General features: G+C 41.5%; 1 protein-coding gene across 3 annotated transcripts in view; it reads left to right on the top strand.

Moving 5' to 3' along the window:
• The first annotated feature begins 3,892 nt into the window (after positions 1-3,892).
• Positions 3,893-22,682, top strand: part of DHRS7B (dehydrogenase/reductase 7B) — a 46,145-nt gene continuing 27,355 nt past the window's right edge. The window contains exons 1-3 of one of the 3 annotated variants that reach the window (XM_075179904.1): positions 3,893-4,017; positions 20,520-20,698; positions 21,735-21,850. In XM_075179904.1, coding sequence (XP_075036005.1) covers positions 3,998-4,017; positions 20,520-20,698; positions 21,735-21,850 — 315 coding nt within the window. In that variant the 5' untranslated portion in view covers positions 3,893-3,997. Of the gene's footprint in view, positions 4,018-17,426; positions 17,484-17,607; positions 17,660-20,519; positions 20,699-21,734; positions 21,851-22,682 lie in introns of those variants that run through there. The other 2 variants (XM_075179905.1, XM_075179906.1) reach the window with 2 other exon arrangements.

The raw sequence follows: 22,682 nt of genomic DNA, 5'->3' as shown, positions 1-22,682 counted from the left end.
CTACCCTACCCAGAGGTGCGGAGTCTAACGGGACAGGTTGTCTTCACCAGAAACCCCTGAAAGGAGGTATGGGCTGTGCAGGTCACGGCCCTCATGGAGAGCGTTAGACGAGACCTGTATGGAGAACACAGGAGTAGAAGAAACTCTGCAGCGAGAAAACCGCAGAGAGGTAAACAGACTTGAGAAGGAGATATCTGAGGATAACTAGCACTGAACAGCAACTGAGTATGCTGCCTGGCTGCTCTGATTGTGTTTAAAACACAATCAGAATGGCTGGGCAGGAATCTCTGTCTGCTTATGTCTGCCGAACAGACCTGCACATGGTGTACGGCCTCAGACAGCATGCCCCTTCAGGGGGGGGGGGAACGATTGGCCCAATCGCCACCCCCCCCCCCCCCAGATCTGCCGTTTTTTTGAGAGCAGAGCAGGGGGCCTCAAAGGTGTGTGTGTTTGGGGGGGGGGTGCTGGGACACCACTGTACACATGGCCATCATAGACTGATGGCCCCAGACTGCTGATAGATGGTGTGAGGATGAGTTCTTCATTACTGGAGGTCATATGTAAGTTAATTTGCCTTAGATTGTTGGTCACCAGCAAATTGGCTGCCACTGTAGTGGTTTTATCTAATTTTTTTTCATTTGCCGGTCATACCCAGCTTGAACTGAGACTATGCCAAATCACAACTTCAACCTAGTCAATATTAAGGTCTGTGGTCCAGATACAATTGTCCGTGCCCACGCATTTTTAACGTTACTACGGTAAAAATATTGCTCTTTTTTGCTCGCACCTCTAACAAGCAAAAAGGAGCGCTATTTCTGTAAAAAAAAATCTGCGTAAGGTGTCTTGCGGCCATTCTGGAGGCACCTCCTTCTGAATTTTTTTAGAATTGAATTCCCCCCCCATAAAATCAGGATTGCTACATGCTTGACGGAGCTACGGATGGAGTCATCTGCTCTGCTTCAGGACATCATCCTGAGGACTATCTTTAATACGTGTATTTGGATACTATTACTTACTCACATTGTAAAAAAATCAAACAAAAAAGTCTGATTGAAAGGATAGGACATCTAATTATTTAAAAAAATGTTTCTCTTGCTTATGTATAAATGACCATTGTTGTTAATAAAATGTAATTTAAAAAAAATCATAATACGAATATATAAATTAGGAAAGTCCACTTATGATAAACGACCCCAATACTTGCAAAAAAAACCCCAAACAAGATTAAAAAATTACAGCACTACAGTAAAAGTGTCATGTGCAGTACAAAGTGGAAACGTTGCCTATAGCAACCAATCATTTTCTGCCATTTTATAGACTCTGCTAGATAAATGACAGAAGCTGATTAGTCATAATTGCCAACATTATGTTGGTTACGTCTGGGAGTTTCTAAAGCGGGGTATGGGTGGAGGGGGCGGTGCTTTGTGAATTGCGCTATTTTAGCCCCGCCCCCAGTGACGTGATGCCTGTTTTGGGTCTTTTTACAGCGTGCATTCAGTGACATTAATGGTTGAAATTAGAAATATAAGATTAGGTCAAAGGTAAGTTTTTTATCTAATCACTGTATTTGAAAAACAAAAAAGTGACACTTTATAATACTCTGAATTTGGGTCTTTTTCATTTGCATATTATGGAAGTACAAAATAATAATGAAAATGTAATTAACTTTGTAGAGCTCAACATGTCACTACTAGTTTTTGTATAAGTCAGCGGTTCCCAAAGTGGGTGCCGCTACCAGCCAGAGAAAAAAACAAAAAAAACCTTACCAATCCGCGCGGCGCCCGGGTCCCAGCATCTTCCTCTCTCCCGCAGCGCACCCGACATTCAGTGACAAGCTGCGGGAGAGAGGAGGATGCTGGGACCCGGGTGCCACGCAGATTGGTACGTTTTTTGGGGTTTTTTCTGGCTGGCCGCGGCGGAGGGGACAGAATGGGAGGACAGAGGGGGAGAGTGGCGGCAAAGTGAGAGGAGTGGGCAAAGAGAGTGGCCAGAGTGAGAGAGGGGCCAGAGTGGCAGAGAGAGGGGCCAGAGTGAGAGGGGGCAGAGTGAGAGAGTGGCAGAGAGAGGGGGCAGAGTGAGAAAGTGGCAGAGGGCCAGAGTGAGGGGCCAGAGTAGCAGAGAGAGGGGCCAGAGTGAGAGAGTGGCCAGAGTGGCAGAGAGAGGGGGCAGAGTGAGAGAGTGGCAGAAAGAGGGGGAAGAGTGAGTAAGTGGCAGAGGTCCAGAGTGAGGGGCCAGAGTAGCAGAGAGAGGGGCCAGAGTGTGAGAGGGGGCAGAGTGAGAGAGTGGCAGAGAGAGTGGCCAGAGGGGGATGGGGCAGTATGGACAATGTGAGAGGGGGCAGCATAAGAGAGGGCAGAGGAGGCAGCGTGAGAGGGCAGAGTGAGAGGAGGGAGTGTGAGAGAGGGCAGAGTGAGAGGAGGCAGCGTGAGAGATGTGAGGGGGCAGCATGAGAGGGGGCAGAGTGAAAGAAGGCAGCGTGAGAGATGGCAGAGGGGGCAGCGTGAGAGAGGGCAGTGAGAGAGGAGGCAGCGTGACTGGATTCAGCGGGGGCAGCATGACTGAAGAGGGGGCAGAGTGTGTGGAGATGAAGTGTGAGTTAGCGCTCTATTATTCTTTGACAGAAATATATTTGAAAAAACTATATAAAAATATTATTTTTTCCTTGGATTTATGTGTATTATTTTTGCATACAACTAAATAAGTATTTCTGTCCTGACCTAAATACTTATTACGTTTTTTTTGACCCAACTACTTCTAAAACAGGGGACTGCTCAGTAATTATTTTGGAGGGGTGCCTTGAAAAAATTATGGAGACTCTAAGGGTGCCACAAACTGCAAAAGTTTGGGAACCCCTAGTATAAGTGATTGCCCTTTTTAAAATATTAAAAATTATCTGACATATTAAAATGATCTCATCATTTTAACATGACTATAACTCATCTAATGAGGTAGTAGTAGATATGCCTACAGTATGTGTAATAGACTAGATCTATGTCTCCAATCACTTCTCTCAGCAGTGTTCCAGAGTTAGTGATCTAATGGGCACATTTATCATTTAACGTTGAAATAGAGAAATGGTTATCAATCCTTATCGGACGGATAAGTATTGATTCATTTCTCAAATTTATCAAAACCGGAGTACAGAAACAGCAGTCCCGATAATCTGCTGTTTCTGTGGAAAAAAAAATCATACTTACCTGCCTCTTCGGAAGCGCTGTCTTCGGGTCTTCTCCTTACTCTTCAATTGCGCATGTCCAGTTCCAAGAACTGGACATGCGCACACAGATCCCCTCTCTGTCTCTGCAACGATAGTTGCAGAGAGAGAGCTGTGAGTGACAGGGAGGGATCATGTGATCCCTCCACACATGCGCTGTCCAGCTCTGCTCTCCGGAGCTGCAGCTGGCGTACATTAACATGACAAGTTCCCGAAAAAAATGTTTTTTCGGGACTTGTTAGATTGTGGCCAGAAGCAGTCACCATTCTGTTGAATGGTGACTGCTCCCAAAAACGAAGAGGAGTGCAAAGCAGCAGATATCCATGATATCTGCTGCGAAAACCCTTAATAAATTTGCGGAGGACACTGTGGGACCTTAATTATCCGTTAAAAGCACTATCGTGCTTTATTAAATATGCCCCTAACTGAACTAAATTAGCCAAATAAACTGAGTCAAATGAACTAAATGAGCAAAATGAACTAAATGAGCAAAATGAACTACTGAGTCAAATGAGCCAAATGAACTAACCTTTTGTGTGAACTAGATCAGAATTAACTAATCTCCAAAATTAACTAGATTTCCCATCACTAGTTATCTCCATTCTGTATCCAATTCTCCCGCCTGTCACTATGACGTGTCACATGGTACTTGATCGTAAAACTTGGTCACATGACCGTGATATCATCACGCGTCCTCGCTAGGAGCGTTTACCTCTTATCTACATAGGAACCTGCAGCCACTTCACCACACAGCCTGCCCGCACCTTCCGAGCAATTGCATGAATGGTACTTACAGTAAACAAGTGAGTCATTCCACTGTAATAACTAGTGTTAGAATGTCATACAAGTCTCTTTATTCAAGGTTGGATCAGTCCATAGTACGCCCTGTACAGCTTGTGTTCTGATCAGTGTGTGCCCGGTGTACGGTGGCCGTAATACATACTTACATTATGTGTATATATGCTCCTAGCATTCTATGATTCGCCCTAATGCTTGCCAATCTGACTCTCGCAGGGAGGTACTATTCTTCTGTTTTTTTTACACTTGCAATGACATGGGTTGAGTTAGGTAACTTGTAGCATCGGTTAATAGGACCTACCCCACGTAATTCCAGAATTAGTGTGAAACAGAATAATATATAGGTGTGAAAATATATTTTTGATGTTTGGTATACTTATAGTAGAGATTTTCAGCAACTTCTTTGTGACATCCCTCCTTAGTGAAGAACCTAGAATATCTCATGTTTGCAAACTGTATTTGTTTTCTAATATTGGACTGGAACTGTTGTAAAACGTTCATATATTATTTTGTGTTCATGTTTTTTAAGTCCATGTATTCTATAGGAATGAAATGGTTAATACTGTCTTGAGAGAGAAGAGAAGCAATGTAGTGTTAATACCCTGGTTACTAGAACAGTAACTTGCCACTAGGGGGTGCAGCCGTTGATATAGTATATCATGAAAACATGATTTGACATACTGTAGTGCTGAATCAACTGATGCTATCACTTTTCTGTACTATATCACATGTCAGAGAAGCTCTTTACTTGGAAAATCATTCAGAAGTTTCTAATAGGCCACTGCTATATTTCTGTGAAAGTCTAAAATGTCTTTCTTGTATCACAAATCACTGATTTGTATCAATAAAAGGTAAGCAATAATGTATGTTACAGCAGATTGTTTTTACCTGCTGTACTTGTTTAAATATTACAATTTTAAAAATTTGCAACAACTTTTCTGTTATGACTTTTCTTTGTTCTCCTCATGCACATTAGTGTCCACTGGTTAATGGAATCATCAGTGCAGTCCTTGGTCAACAAAAGCTATGTGATTGAGTTTAGAATAACCATTATCCCTATATAGGTAATCCTTATGAAATCAAGTGAACATGTAGTGTTTTGCATACACTTTGTGGTGCTTATGTACAAGATAAGTAATTGATAAAAACTATTGAGTTTGTTGCTTCTCTTCACTGATGCGTTGACTTGCATAGTTTTGATCTATATATGCACAGGAAGCAGAAGAGCTGGGGTTACCCTTCATAGAATATTGGCTTCAAGGACTTAGCTTTCTAAGCTTCTATTCTTGCAATGTCACATGAACCTTCTCTGTCTATGACATTAGGAGAACAGGAGCTACAAGAGTAGACAGCTAAACTACTGAGAAGAGCAAAGTCAGAGTGACTGAGTCAATATGTCTATCTTCCACATCTGATAATTTAATGTGTCAGCTTAGTAATGTATCTTCAGTCTTATTAGCCTGTTTTATTACGACCTTGCATGGGAAAGTAAACGTAATAACTATGTTATTGTAGAAAGACCATGGGCAAGTGACTGGTCACTGGATGCAAGTGACAAGAAATATTATATGGGCTGTTTAAAACATGGAAAACTTGGTGCTGTGTATTATAACTGAAGAAATCCTGGAATTGCTCTTCTTTACATGCAATGGGATATGTGGATATTTCAAAGGTATAACACATATAGTTGCTATTTTACTTGGTGTATAGTTTATACAAATAATTGATTGACACATTGATAACATTGTTTAAACAGACGTCAGTCATTAGAAATATACAGCTTAGAAAAAAATGTAAATTATTTAAAAATATAAATAGGCATTGTAAGATTTAAGTTCCTGACACATGAACACTGACTGTTGACAACGTTCACAAGGCAATGCAGTAGTTATGTGTCAGGAACTTAGCCTGCTATATGCAGGTAAATTCAGTGTAAAAGTACAGAATTCCCTTGCCTAATTTACATGGGCCCTTTAGGGGCCTTAACCGTACCAAGTCTCGTAGCAGAATGGCTATTGTTATAACTATCTATTTTACAGGTCAAATACAGACATTTATTTGTATTCATATTGGAACCACTGAAATTAAAATGTATCCGCTCTCTATTTCAGTTTGGATCACCAACTTTTAAGCCGCTAGCATAATATATATGAAACACATTGTTTTAGGAGAATCAGACAAATTAGACAGTATAGCCTTTGGTAATAAATTTGGTTGTTCAGAATCATAGTTGAATGAAAGAGTTAACTCCTCAAACTAACGAGGCATAACAGTACAACATTGTTTTGATGAAAAGACATAAAAAAAATTTCTATATATTGAAGATTTGGCTTAGATTTCATTCTGTGACCCACAGTATTCTATATATGGAGTTGGGCAATGAAATTAGAGTCCCACGTCCAAGTTGCAAGTGTATCATTTTGTCATTGGTAGTGGGATAGGAACATACATGCCAAGGACTGTTAATGTGTATTTGTGAATCTTAGTAATTTATTATACTTTATTGAGAAATGATTTTTACTAATTTAACAATATTTAAAGATAACTAACTATGTTACATAATTATTGTTGCTAAGGAAAAGTAACTTGAAATGCTATTTTATATAATAGTTTTAATATATTATTTTTCTGATCAGGTTGTATATCCACTTTGTGTCCAGGAGCATGGAAAATGCGATAGTGTATATTTTTCTCACCTGTAACTGGTGTTTGTTGATGGGGATTTGAGCCATAGCATTTTTTTTTTTTTTTTTTTTATAGTATTCAATTCAAGGGAACAGAGTGGTGTTATGGAATGCAAGTGGAATCCACTATATTAGATGCACAACTCCGACTCTAAACACTAGACTCCTGAAACACAGGCTTAACCTCTTGAAACTGCTACAGACACATACAGTCATGGCCAAAGGTTTTGAGAATGACACTATTATTTTACACAAAGACTGCTGCCTCAGTTTTTATGATGGCAAATTCCATATACTCCAGAATGTCATGAAGAGCGATCAGATATATTGCAATCAATTTCAAAGTCCCTCTTTGCCATGACAATGAACTTTATCCCAAAAACATTTCCACTGCATTACAGCCCTGCCACAAAAGGACAAGTTGACATCAGGTCAGTGATTCTCTTGTTAACACAGTTGAGAATGTTGACGAGAACAAGGCTAGAGATCTCTCTGTCATGGTGATTCAGTTAGAATAACAGACTGGAAGCTTTAAAAGGAGGGTGGTGCTTGAAATCATTGTTATTCCTCTGTTAACCATGGTTATCTGCAAGGAAACACATGCAGTCATCATTGCTTTGCACATAAAGGGCTTCACATGCAAGGTTGTTGCTGCTAGTAAGATTTCACCTAAATCAACCATTTATTAGATCATCAAGAACTTCAAGGAGTTGGCTTTAATAGTGAATAAAGCTTCATGGCGCTCAAGAACGTCCAGCAAGCACCAGGACCGTCTCCTAAAGTTGATTCAGCTGCGGGATCAGAGCACCACCAGTGCAGAGCTTGCTCAGGAATGGCAGCAGGCAGGTGTGAGTGCATCTGCACGCACAGTGAGGCGAAGGGCTTTGGAGGATGGCCTGGTGTCAAGAAGGCCAGCAAAGAAGCCACTTCTCCAGGAAAAACATTAGGGACAGACTGATATTCTGCAAAAGATACAGGAATTGGACTGCTGAGGACTGGGTTAAAGTCATTTTGTCTGATGAATCCCCTTTCAGATTGTTTGGGGCATCTGGAAAAATGCTTGTCCGAAAAAGGAAAGGTGAACGCTACCATTAGTCCTGTGTCATGCCAACAGCAAAGCATCCTAAAGACCATTCATGTGTGGGTTGCTTCTCAGCCAATGGAGTGGACTCACAATTTTGCCTAAGAACACAACCATGAATAAGAATGGTACCAAAACACCCTCCAAGAGCAACTTCTCCCAACCATCCAAGAATAGTTTAGTGACGAACAATGCCTTTTCCAGCATGATGCAGGACCTTGCCATAAGGCAAAAGTGAAAACTAAGTTGCTCGGGGATCAAAACATCAAAATTGTGGGTCCATGGCCAGGAAACTCCCCAGACCTTAATCCCATTGAGAACATGTGGTCAATTCTCAAGAGGCGGGTGGGAAAACAAAAATCCCCAAATTGTTACAAAATCCAAGCATTGTTTAGGCAAGAATGGGTGGCCATCAGTCAGTATGTGGCCCAGAAGTTGATTGACAACATGCCAGGGCGAACTTCAGAGGTCTTCAAAAGGAAGGGTCAACACAGAAAATATTGACTCTTTGCATAAACTTAATGTAATTGTGAATAAAAGCCTTTGACACTATGCAACATCTGACAAAAAGGTCAAAAAACACTGAATCAGCAAAATTTCTGAAAACCAATACTTGGGTCATGCTCAAAACTTTTGGCTATGACTTTAGGACCTGATGCTGAGTTGGACATATGCGTTTAAAATAAGAAGGCTCAAAACAAATGCATGTAAAAATAGCATATTTACTCCCATATGCGGAGTTGGCGGTATCTCAAAATGCATTCATCTCTGCAGTAGGTGCTTATGCGCGAGATTTACATAAGACGTACATTAGATATACCCACCAGGTCATAAGCCCAAGAAGAGTTTTCTACCATTTGTTTTGATACAATAAGTAGATTAGATAAGATTATTTGCATTACCACTTCAGCAGTATAGAGGATGTATTGTTTATTATTTTTTAATAGTTATTTCATTATTTTTTTTGATTATTTTTCTAAGATTGTGTCACTCTGGAAGAAAATAACCCTGTTATTACCATGTATAAAATGCTATACTTTGCCTAATAATGTCACATTTACAAATTATTACTTTAAAAAAAAAATGTAGGTATAAATAATATAAGCCATGCCTCTATAAAATATGCAATACGTTTGTTTTGTTTAATTTAAATTAATTAAATTTTTTTTTATTTGGGTTATTTGTTTGAGCCACATTTACTAGTGCTTGTGCAATCCTGTTGGTTGTCTGTTTTTACAAGCACAGAAAAATTGTGCTCTCAGTTCATTTTGTTATACGGCAGTGACTGCTAAGGACACTGCAATATAGTTACGTTTAGAATAACTCTGCTTCTTGTGTATTATTTACTTTGTAATTGATGTTTTGTTGTTTTTTAATACAGTATAAGTAACATTTAAATTAATTGATGAATAATTGGTGCCGATCAGAATATGGCTGGGAAATGACTGACTATTTGGTGGGAATACAATTGCTGGTGATGTTCCACCTTACAAAACTGTAATGTCGGCCTGTGCACATTGCCAGCCAATATGGTGACGCGAAGGAAAATGAGTGGAGATTTGAAAAACAAAAACCCTGTACCGTAATGTGTCTCAGAAACAGACACATCGCGGCACTTTGCACCAAATTGAATTCTCCTCTATAAGTCTCTGATAAAGCTAAATAAGTGGCTTGATTATTGTTTTTTTATGGCAGATGAAGTGGTAAATAAAACATTTTTCACAAAGAAATGTATTGTGTTGATGTCTGATAAGGATCAATTAGTAATGTAATTCACCAATTTAACTTATTAATGGTGTTTTTGCAGGACAGACATCTGTTTGTCTCAAGCGTTTTTCAATTTCTTTGTTCCATGTACATCATCTTGGGGGGGGATTCAATTGACTGCAAGATATTTTTTAACACCGCGTTAATTCATTTTAACTCTGTTTTTTTCTCATTTCCGAGTGGGTTAACTTTACCTGCGATACAATTCCATTTTTAACGCTCCGTTTTTTTTTCTTGAAACGGTCCTCTCGTGGTCCAGTGGAAGGTCTATTGAAAGTATAGGGTGGAGGTTTTTTTGTTTTTTTTTATTTTTATTTTAATCCCCTATGTAAAGATGTATTCCCTCAGTTGTAGTAGCGAACCCCACTCCCTCACCATGCTCTTTAAGTTCTCATGGATCACTTCCTCACCATCATTTTTCTTCAAGCCCCAGAAGTGATAGTGGTGGAGGTTTTACTAAACTCTCTCCCTTCCTGGTAAGCACAATTGCAACCTTTTACTATGTTAGACAGGTCCTAGTCACTGTATATGTGGCCCACTGTTAATGTTTTACATTATATGGGATCTCCCTGTATGCTAACCAATTTTTGGCCCTAGCCAGTGCCGGAACTACCATTGGTGCAGCAGGTGTGGTGCACCAGGGCCCATGGAGATTATGGGGCTTGCTGCATGGAGACCTAACAAGCTGTGGGTCTCTGTCCCTACCTCCCCGCTTCCCTGCATCAGAGCCCACAGCTCGCTAGTTCCATCTCTGGCACGAGTCACTGTATGTTAAACACTATATTGCCTACATATGCTGTATTGTAACTGGCCCTCATACAGTTTCTAGCACACATTGATAAGGAATCTACTAAATAGTATAGTAGTTTTCTTGAAAGTATTTAAAATGTGTCTTGAAACTTTCCATCTCCATTGCAACTGCTCTCAGCAGGGAGGAGTAGGGAAACTAGATTTTCTTCTTGATGCCAATAAATGAGAATCCCACAGGCTATTTGCCCGCACCGACTGGTGATAAGTGTACCCGGAGTTAACTTGCAGCAACTCTCTTACCAAGCCAGTACTCGCTAGACTAATAATCACCTACCTCCAGTACCATGGAAATTATACAAAAAAAACACAAAATCAAATATATGAATAAGGATAAGTGGTATGCAGTGCATAGGTTAGGTTCTCTAGGATTAGAGAATGTTAGTATAGATTCAATATGGTATACAACTGCTGAGAACTAAAGGTATCCAAGCCTTTGGAATATAAATAGAAGTAGATTGATCCAGAGCTATATGTTAGCATTGTTGTACTTTTAAAGATTATTTTGTTATGTAATAGAATAGTGTGATGCCTTTGTACAGATGTGTATTCTAGATTGTACAAATGTTCAGTGCAATGATCCCAAAAATGGGGTACAAGATATTAACCAATCAATGCTCTGCCTTATGATACTTTAGATAACTGCATTTTTGTCACAAATCGGGGTCTTCGTCCTGTTTACACCACTCGGCAGTACCATATCATCATACATCTCCCTTTTGGTCGAAGCAGCATTCTATTCTGGGACAAGTGTGACTTCTGTCTGCAGTACTGGAGGCTTCCATTTTGGGTGAGACATTTGCTTTACATCCTACTGAGTCTGAACACCTGATCTTATCCACCATTTGGCTTCCTCTGCAGACTATAAGAGTCTCTTCCTACACTCAGCAAATTGCCACTGCAACACTTCCTGTGGTTCCAGACTCCCACATTGGTGTTGGTTGCTGCTTCAATCCTGTCTGCTGTATACAGATCTCAACCACCATCCTTCGTGTGAATTCAGCTTCACCCTGTTTGCTGTTCTTTGGATTCTACCATTAACTCTGAGTGAGTTCAGCTTCATCGTGTATGCTGTTATGTGAACTGCAAACCATTAACCCTTTGTGTGAATTCAGCTTCATTCTGCCTCCTGAAATAAATACTTTGGTTATTTATTCCTCGTGTGGATTCACCTTCATTCTATCAGCTTGTGTACAGATTCCAGCTGTTATCTTCTGTGTGGATCCTCCTCTCATCAATCTATTCCTGTCTCTCCTACTGGCTATCTGGGGTAGTAGGTTGTTGTTCTGAGTCATCCACCTTCTGGAGCCATTTCTGTGTCCCGGGGTACCGATTTCAAGTTCCAGGCCTAAACCAGGTTATGAGTTCTGAGTTGTCCACTGCCAGTTCCAGGCTGTCTGTTCAGGAGGTTGCCACCCCTGTATATCCTCTGCCTGAGTTCTGAGTCTTTTTCCAGTCCCAGTTGTGGTACTATACTTGCCTGAGTCTCTGAGTTCTTGGAGGTACTGAGTTTCTGGTTGTGGGTTCAGTCCTTCCTCCAGGTTCTAGTCCATCGGCTCCAGATTCTAGGCATTTATTTCACTACAGAGTCCAGTCCAGCATTCCTCCTCCTAACTTCTAGTATACAGGTTTGCGCATGCTCTATGGGCAAGGCATTCATCCGACCTCCCTGTCTCCACTACACTCCTGCCACAGCTAGCCCCAGGGGTCCCGAGACGAATCCCAGAAACCCTATTGCCCTGACACATTTATAGTTCAAAATCAACAGGGATATCTGGATCTTACATTATAACAGTAAATCAAGTGTGTTTGAGGTCAAAAATCTATTAGAACAACTTTGTGTCTTAGAAGTTAAATGTAGGGCAGCATGATGGCACAGTGGTTATCATTTCTCCCTCACAGTGCTGATGATTTTCTAACCAAAAAACGATAAATCTCTTACATTTATCCAAAATTAAAGTTTATGCACTGTGGAATAAGTCTCCTGTTCCAGTGTGGAGATCTTAAGAACACAGTTCCTTCTGTAGCAAATGACAGTTATTCCAATAAACTTGATATCCAATGATTTTGAAGTCTTTTCTATAATTTTTTTGTGTCGTGAGAAGCAAGGTATGCACACTCGATCAAACCTGGAATGCACACGCAAAACAGTGTCACAATCTCGCTGGGAAATTAACGGATATATACTTGCCAGCAGTTGGTGCTATTGAGCAAAGAGGTGCGGAGTCTAACATGCCCCAGTGTTCAACAGGGACCCTGCAAGGAGTTTAGTCTTCACTGCATGAAACATGCACGTTGCTGTCCTCTATGAGAGGCAACTGTAACACAAGCAGAGAGTAGCCTGGGTAGCTGAGGTCAGAACTGGGAGAGCCAAACAGAACCAGAGCATGAGACAGAAGAGTAGTCAGGCTAGCCGAGGTCAGAACCAGAAGATCTGACCAAAACGGGAGGCAGAATAGTAGTCGGGAATATTCAGAAGTCAGAACCAGAATATTAAGAATGATTGGCGCCAGGAAGGAACTAGAACTGTAGCACACAGGAACAGGGACCAGTCTGAAGCTGTGAGACCCAATACTCTGGCACCGGTGTGGTGCCAGAGTCTTCCTTATATAGGCAGTCCAATAAGCATTCCAGCATCCGTGATGTCACCGGATGGCTGACTGTCAATAGGGAACCCGAAAATCGCCTTAGCAACCCACCCGCGTGTGCAGACCAGCCGATGGGGCACCTGGAAGTTGTGTGCCATTGCTAGGCTATGGACGTGCACTGCCGGCACCAAACATGTAAGGGGTCCATCCCTGCAGCAGAGAAGGTAAGCAGGTACAGCACCTGACAAATAGATGCCAGGGTGGGTAATTCAATACGGTTGCATAGTAACAAGCGTCCCTCCGTAAATGTTAATTTAATTGCTTTCCTTTGATCCCTCGTGTTGTGTCATAAGCACATTCACATAGTGGCAAGCATCTCTCCGCAGTTGTGTACTAGCAAACAATGATTATGTTCTATAAATGCAGTAATGTCAGTGCAGTGGCTTTGTCCAAATTGTGGTGGTCCAGAGATTTAGTGTAAGTGAATATGAGGCATGTCTGGGGCTCAGGTACTCTCTAAATATATGAAGCACTTGATGGCAAATGAGTACTCTTGGCATGCATTACATATAGTAGATGTTAGTCACCATCTCCGCTCTGACACTTGGTGCAGGAGACGGGCTCATGCACCTTCCCGACAGCCGCGGCCCGTTGCTTAGCAATGGGACGCTCCCTTGTTTCCTTGTACGCCATGCGGGCGCATGTTCTGTTCATTTGCGTGCCGTTGCTAGGCAATGGGATGCTATCCCCACTCACCTGTCGCCGGTCAGCATGTTTGACCGCCGAATCTCCACCCAATCAGTGTGCACCTTACTTTTTATGTAACGTCCTCTGACACCATTAGGGTGCCATAGTATTGTTTCACACCCTCCTCCAGCGTCTCCTGAACTTCTGATCCAGTATTCTTCGGTTCTGACTAGGCTTGCCTCCTCCTACTACTCTCCTGTGTTACGAATTGGTACCTTGTTGATCAGCTGGTTTGATTATTTGGCTTTACCTGACTACTCTCTTGATCCTCCCTGTGTGCCGCTCTGCTCGTTTGGCTTTGACCTGTAACGTCTGACTACGCCTGTCTACTACTGTCGCTACATCGGCGACTGTCTTGGAGAACCGCGACCTGCGTACCCTCTTCAACTAAGCCCACATTCCCTTGCGGGTGCCCCTGGTGTATATCGGGGTACGTTAGACTCTGCCCCTCCTTGTTCAGTTGCGCTAATACCGGTTAGCGGCCATCTCTGCAGTTCCGTGACAGTAGACTTACAGCATCAAGTATTCCTGAGTTCTACAAAATCTGGTACTTTCCTAGCCCAACCCTGTATCGCTTCCAAGGTCAGATGTTGGTCATTTTCAGGATGCTATGACTATAGGTGTCTTAGGTGTTTAGTGTTCAAAAGTGGGAACGTCTAATGGATCTCTGGTTGGTACTGGGGACCTTGATCATACTTAGTACAAACAGCTTTTTACCTCAAATTCGGGTCTTTAGGGTCTGATTGTTCAGCCCACATATTGGAGATTTAAAAAAAACTATTTATTTTGGTTTGGGTGTCAATTCTACCTTCAGATCAGAGGCACAGCCATGGGAACTCAGAGTCAACCCCGGTCCCCATGGCTGTGCCTCTGGTCTGAACATAGAATTTGCACTTGAACCTAAAGAAGTTGTTTTAAAATAAAATTAATGCTATTCTAAATGAAGTCAGTTTGTATTTGATCTAAATCTGTGTCACGTTCCAAATATTATTTGCTCTCTTCACCTTATGTGTGTGTGTTCCAAGGCAGAATTTGTATGTCTAGGTTACATCTTGAGGGATCTGCAAAATTTGGGTTTTGTCTTGTGTGTGGGATTTTTGTTGTCTGATGTATGTCTGTAGAAGACAAATCTATATATTGAGTTAGTTTGAATGTGAGTGAATTGATGCCTAAAATGATTAGTCTGCCCTGGGAATTCTGAAGAATTTTGGGATTTATATATATATATATATATATATATATATATATATATATATATATATATATATATATATATATATATATATATAATTTTTTTTTTGGAATGGTAGAAGACTGGATTTGTCTGGTCTGTTATATTTAGGAACTTTTATTCTTTTGTTCAAAAGGATTCCTTTCTCAAATCCTTGTTTGAGTAATGCTGTTTCTGTAAATTTCTGTGTCATGTCTCTGTATAGGGGCAGGAATGTTTTTAAAAGTTGAAGTATATTTTTGGCTTCTCTGATGTAATACTGTTTGTTTAAAAGTTTTTGAAGCATTTCCTTAGGGCAAGTTTCCTAGTTAATTTGTGTCAATCCATGAAAATTTCAAACTTCGGAATAAAGAATGCTTAAGTTTATTTACCACAACCCTTCACCAAGAGCACTATAGAACATTTAAGTGAAATGGTGCTCTATAACATTTTTAAAATAATACATTCGAAATACCGGCCTCTTTAGCCAACCCCTAGAATACCTTCCCAAAGTGTTTCTGTCGGGGCCCAGGGCATAATTACGGTGCACCAGATCTTAAAATGGCACCACTCATACTTCTTGGAAAATTGGAAATTCTACTGTTTTTTTTTTATTTTTATTTTAACAACAAAATAATGTCACAAAGGTTCTGCTGAAATAGCATTAATTATAGTACGGTCTATTGTGTAGTTCTCCATACATGTGTTTTATGATAAGAATGCTTCCTGAGAAAATCATCCAGTTTATAGAATAAATAAAATAGTACGTAGCTTAGAGAACTGCTACTGTGACTTTGGCAGATATGTAAAACAAATACTTTTATACAGAGCAAATCAGCATTTACTATGGAGTTAGTCAATATAGAAGAAGGATATTAAAATAAATAACGATGAAAAATCTCTTAAGAAAATGGGACTGTCTCTGGGAATTGGTGATACTTGACATTAACATCCATGTTACCTACAATAAGAGAAAAAATAGTACTTCCTATCCTTCCCCACAGACTATCTTCGTTATAATCATAGCTTTGCTCTCCCACCACTCATTTTGCTGCTATATATTAATATAAAACCATATGTTGCCCTCTGATGTCCTATACCAAATAATACTCACCTGTGATAAAATAGTATGCAAAAGCAAAATTTATCTACTTTTTGTATTTCCATTGAATCTTTAAAGGGGCTAGTACAGGAACTTACACAGAATCTAAAATATTTGAGACCTATCTCATTCTCCTTTAACTCGTTAAGCTCTAGTAAGTGTGTATATATCAGATATAGATATTTAGAGATCACAATATGTTTTTATTATGTATGCTTAAGAAATCAAAAATGAGCAATGTACACTTTGGGTCAGGATCCTTTACAACTATATGTAACGGTACATGTATGTGGCATATCCCTAAAAATAAGAAGTATCTGATACAATTTTTGGGTGGCACCAATTGCTTGACAGAAATGATAGACATAATCATTGGAAAGTATTTTCTTTTGCATAATATTGACTGTTTATACTAATATAATGCACTTTAAATAAAAAAAATGTTCTTAATGCGTACTGTACATACAATCCATTTTTATAGTTTCTCTTACTTGCAAACACCTGTTCTGTGCTATAGTGGCATGCATACATGTAGTATTTTATACAAAGATGATGCTGTGATAGTCATCACGATCAGTCGGCACGTACACCTGCCCTGTAGCTGGTGCATATGATACAGCTAAAAAGACATACTTAAGGGAATCCCAGAACTTGAATTGGCCTCATCTTTGTTGTCATGCCCTTACTGTACGTTGCCTACAGCCATCTGCCCCTTCCCTCTCTGTTCCACCCTTCAAATCATAGGCAGTCATGACACTTGCGTGCGGACATGAGTTGCATGTAGTTGCGTTTATTGTTGCAAGTCCTGTTCTGATGCATGCGTTTAGCTATTTCACGCAGGATACGTCGCAAAAATTGACTTGCGTCCGAAGATGAATCAGGCCCAGTCTATGTCACTTTGGTTTATTATGTAATACTATTTAAGTATTGTATTGCTAATGATAATTTGGTCAGTATGTGGCGCTGTTCTGTTAGAGTTTCAGCATGTTAAGTCATTTCAGGATGCTGCTCCTAGTTATATAACTCTGTGCAGGAGTTTTACTAAGCATTCATACATAAAAGCAAATCCTCCTTTTAGACCTTGCATATTGTTCTTGAATTAGTCTGTGGTTTGTTCACCTGTTGGTGTCTGTTCAGAAGAGAGATTCTGGTGTGAGCTCAGTGTTCTATGCATTCATATAATGCACAATGTCTCATTTTGCAACAATACATAATATGAAATCAATTACATAAATTTGTATGTGAAAAGCATTCAGATTTTTATACTGTACTTCATAATATGAAGTCTGAAATGTGTTCTTATTTGAGTTCTTTATCCTTTAGGTCAGTGATTATCACTGCTATGTAGTTGGAGGCCTTTGTGGAGACTGTGCCTTTTGGCACACAGCCATTTTCTATTTTAAATTACTATGTCCTTGTTTAGAGATCATTGAAAGTGGTAGACAGTCTGCGGTTTAGCACTCAGGCGAAGGGAATAAACTTGACGTACGTTATCATTCTTAATGGACTTTGCTGCTGTGATCTTTTTGACTTAAATATGCTGTGTTCCTGGCTGTCTTGCTGTCATTTTCTTATCTGAAGTCTGTGTGTAGGAATCAGTAGAAAGGGCTTCCTTGATTTGAATCTTGTGAGACTCCCCAGTTGAAGAGTTGACAGAAGTGGTAAAGTAAACACTGTTTCACTAACAGGCTTTTGTAGAATACTAACAGTATTTAATATTTAAAGAGACTACATCATATTACAGTGCAGTGTATTAGCCAATATACTATTTTCTAATGTTGCATGTAAAATATAATATACTATACAAAAATCATATTCGTTAATGTGCTGTAGTTGAAACCAGGGCGATGGAACACTTGCAAGGCAAATGTGTGTTCTTACCAATGACTGAATGATCTGTAACAGGGTAGACTTCTGCATAATGTAGTAGTATCATGTAGTAGAGCAGTAGGTAAGGACACTTGGCTACATCGTGAGGTGGATTAGCAAGAGATGTCTGGATTCTGCCTTACAGATCTTAATTTAGACCCTCTTGAAGGTGCATATTTTGTCCTGGAAACCTGAACTTTAGAAGAATACAGATAAATGTCAGCGTTACAGAAGTGTTACAAGGACTTGGGGTTTGTGCAGACTTGTGTATTTTGCACAAGCACATCCCTAGTGCTCCAATGCCTTACCCCTTATAGTGTAGTATAGTATAGTACAGTGGTTCCCAAACTTTTTCAGTTCGCGGCACCCTTAGAGTCTCCAAATTTTTTCAAGGCACCCCTCCAAAATAATTACTGAGCAGTCCTGTTTTAGAAGTAGTTGGGTCAAAAAATTGTAATAAGTATTTAGGTCACGACAGAAATACTTATTTAGTTGTATGCAAAAATGCCCCTCTGCATCCAGATACTCTGCCCACTCTGCATCCAGGCACACTGCCCCCTCTGCATCCAGGCACACTGCCCCCTCTGCATCCAGGCACACTGCCCCCTCTGCATCCAGGCACATTGCCCTCTCTCACGTTGCCCCCTCTGCCCTCTCTCACGCTGTCCCCCTCCTCTGCCGTCTCTCATGCTGTCCCCCTCCTCTGCCCTCTCTCACGCTGTCCCCCTCCTCTCTCACGCTGTCCCCCTCCTCTGCCATCATTCTGTCCCCCTCCTCTGCCCTCTCTCATGCTGTCCCCCTCCTCTGCCATCATTGTCCCCCTCCTCTGCCCCCCTCCTCTGCCATCATTCTGTCCCCCTCCTCTGCCCTCTCTCATGCTGTCCCCCTCCTCTGCCCTCTGTCCCCCTCCTCTGTCGTCTGTCCCCCTCCTCTGTCGTCTGTCCCCCTCCTCTGCCCTCTGTCCCCCTCCTCTGCCATCATTCTGTCCCCCTCCTCTGCCATCATTCTGTCCCCTTCCTCTTCCATCATTCTGCCCCCCTCCTCTGCCATCATTCTGCCCCCCTCCTCTGCCACCATTCTGTCCCCCTCCTTTGCCATCCATCTGTCCCCCTCCTCTGCCATCATTCTGTCCCCCTCCTCTGCCATCATTCTGTCCCCCTCCTTTGCCACCATCTGTCCCCCTCCTCTGCCATCATTCTGTCCCCCTCCTCTGCCATCATTCTGTCTCCCTCCTCTGCCATCATTCTGTCTCCCTCCTCTGCCATCATTCTGTCTCCCTCCTCTGCCATCATTCTGTCCCCCTCCTCTGCCATCATTCTGTCCCCCTCCTCTGCCATCATTCTGTCCCCCTCCTCTGCCATCATTCTGTCCCCCTCCTCTGCCATCATTCTGTCCCCCTCCTCTGCCATCATTCTGTCCCCCTCCTCTGCCATCACTCTGTCCCCCTCCTCTGCCATCATTCTGTCCCCCTCCTCTGCCATCATTCTGTCCCCCTCCTCTGCCATCATTCTGTCCCCCTCCTCTGCCATCATTCTGTCCCCCTCCTCTGCCATCATTCTGTCCTCCTCCTCTGCCATCATTCTGTCCTCCTCCTCTGCCCTCTGTCCTTCTCCTCTGCCATCATTCTGTCCCCCTCCTCTGCCATCATTCTGTCCCCCTTCTCTGCCCTCTGTCCTCCTCCTCTGCAATCATTCTGTCCCCCTCCTTTGCCACCATCTGTCCCCCTCATCTGCCATCATTCTGTCCCCCTCCTCTGCCATCATTCTGTCTCCCTCCTCTGCCATCATTCTGTCTCCCTCCTCTGCCATCATTCTGTCCCCCTCCTCTGCCATCATTCTGTCCCCCTCCTCTGCCATCTGTCCCCCTCCTCTGCCATCATTCTGTCCTTCTCCTCTGCCCTCTGTCCTTCTCCTCTGCCATCATTCTGTCCCCCTCCTCTGCCATCATTCTGTCCCCCTTCTCTGCCCTCTGTCCTCCTCCTCTGCCATCATTCTGTCCCCCTCCTCTGCCATCATTCTGTCCCCCTCCTCTGCTATCATTCTGTCCCCCTCCTCTGCCATCATTCTGTCCCCCTCCTCTGCCATCATTCTGTCCCCCTCCTCTGCCATCATTCTGTCCCCCTCCTCTGCCATCATTGTGTCCCCCTACTCTGCCATCATTCTGTCCCCCTCCTCTGCTACGATCCCTCTCAAACTCCTCCCCGCGCCAGGCGCCAGCCATGGAAAGAAGAAAGAAAACAGGAACTTACCAAGCCGCCGGGCGCCGGGACCCAGCAGCCTCCTCTCTCCCGCAGCTGTCACTGACGTCGATATTCAGTGACAGCTGCGGGAGAGAGGAGGCTGCTGGGTCCCGGCGCCCGGCGGATTGGTAAGTTCCTGTTTTCTTTCTTTTTTCTAGGTCTGGCCTGCGGCACCCCAGTGACAGCGCCGCGGCACCCCTGGGAGCCGCGGCGCACAGTTTGGGAACCGCCGGTATAGTATAGTGAATATTGACTCCCAGTTGAATACACATAGGTTGTTCACACAGTGTAAGATCTGTTTGTGTACAGAACATATCGGTAAAGTCAGATGTTCTAAAAGTTTGCCTTCAAATCGCAATTGCACAAAGCATAAGACTTTTGAGCAAATTATATTTTGTTTTTCTCTTCATCAGGAAGAACATCTACTCCAAGACTAAGCTGATGGACTTGACATCATGGGTCATCCTTCCTTTCCTCCTTGGCAGTGTTGGCATCTACAGCCTGTTCAAAGTCTTACAAAAGTTACGTAGCAGTGCTTACATTCAGGATGCTGTAGTGGTCCTAACAGGTGCTACATCTGGTCTAGGCAAAGGTAAACAATCAATACAGGGTGTGTTGTGCACTCATACTAAGCAGGACTGTAATAAAGGTGTGACCACCCGTTACAAACTAATTTATTCTTTGAGCTCTTGCTTAGCAATATGTAAAAGAACATACAGTCTTGTCCCATGCAATATAGGTTTAAAAAGTCTTTATTTGTATCAAAGCATTGTCAGTGACGTATGTATTATTTGGTAGATGGTAGTTTCAGTAATCCAAAAATGGATACTCTGATCAGAATCCTATTTCTCTTGCCCCCATAGTCTTCATAGTACATTGCTATTACAGAATTCACTGTGCCCTTGTGCTTAACTGTCAGTCTTATTAAGTTCTGGACACAATGTGAAATAGTAGGACATCTGGCTCTTCTCTGCCTAACAGCAATGTGACTGATCTAGACATTTAGTTTTTCAAGGTGCTGGCTTGCTGTGTCCCTACCTTGTTGTTATGTGCTATATGTGGCAGCACTGTACTATACCTTGATGTGCTGTCATAGACTGTAAGCTTGCGAGCAGGGTTCTCTTACCTCTCTGTCTTTATGTATTACCCAGTATTGTTTTATTAATGTTTGTTCCCAATTGTAAAGCGCTATGGAATTTGCTGTCACTATATAAATAAATGTTGATGATGTTGATATATAGCACATAATACAGAGACAGGCAGGCAGCACCCTTAAAACATGAGTGTTCAGAAAAGTCCTATCATAATGCAGAGGAGAGCTGGAAGGCCTGCACCATTCCTGGTACTTCACATCACTGCCAGCCCTGAATAGGGTAAATCAATAAGGATATTCCTATAATAGCAACAAAGTTATTTCTATTTCAAATTTTAAAGCCTATGGGAAAGGGAAAAAAAATAGTTTTCGATGGGAATTGCCCTTTAAAAATGAATTCAGTCAATTTCAACATAGTTCTTGGTAACTATCTAATATGTTTTTATTAGTAAGGAATGTTGACCCTCCATTTTTAATTTCTTTAATTTTATTTATAAAATTGTTATACATTTCACTTTTCTCCTGTTCCACTCAGAATGCGCAAAAGTATTTTATAAAGCTGGTGCCCGACTTGTGTTATGTGGGCGCAGTGAAGAAAGACTGAACGATCTGATCAATGAACTAAGCCAGATGCGGAAAGGATCCACTCAGGTATGTGCAGAACATTATCTCAGACATTCTCTTGCTCAGTAGTTCAGGTAATTGCTAACTCATCACATATACATATCACCAAGTATTTATTTTAGTTTATATTTAATCTGCTTCAAAGCATTACATTTTCAATTGCATTACCCAAAGGGCCAAAATTAATTGTCTTTGTTCACATTTATCATTAAAAGTAAAGGTAAATGTAGCAAACACTGTGTACAGAGATTAACTGTTTTTTAATGACACGATGTATGTAAATGATCACTTACATGGGTGACCTCATGCATAAAATATTTTTGTAAACTTTAAGGGGCCTATATATATCAAACATTTATTTGTCCTAAATCATGTGGAAACAGTTGTTTCCACATTATTAATGCAATTATTACTGTCTAGGCTATTTAACCATAGGCTAAAGCAGGATATATATAAGCAGGTGACATTGCAGAAATCTCTTGCTTTAATCAAACTAGCGCTGAATTTCGCCATTCCCATAATTTTCTATGGGGACAGCAAACTGGAGTCAATTTACCAAACTCTGTAAAACTTAGCTTTTCTGAGCTTGTAATCTGTTGGTGAAGTCTAATCGCGTTGTACTACAATTCACTGGGGAGTGGGATCCCTCCCCCTGCCGAGTTATTGGTGCATGTGTGGATTTAGGAACGCGCATGAGTAGTTATGTCAGCCAGGGACAGGATCCAGAAGCTTTAACTTTCTCATTGGAATTGTGTTCGCTGGACATCCTCTATCCCATTAACTGCCTTCCAGAAAAGTACATACACTGTATGTGTGTATTTTGGTTATATCATTTAAGTATATGTAAAAAGTTTGTATT

This window comes from Mixophyes fleayi, chromosome 7 (assembly GCF_038048845.1).
Source record: "Mixophyes fleayi isolate aMixFle1 chromosome 7, aMixFle1.hap1, whole genome shotgun sequence".
Classification (NCBI taxonomy): Eukaryota; Metazoa; Chordata; class Amphibia; order Anura; family Limnodynastidae; genus Mixophyes; species Mixophyes fleayi.
This window is presented reverse-complemented; position numbering and strand designations above follow the sequence as displayed.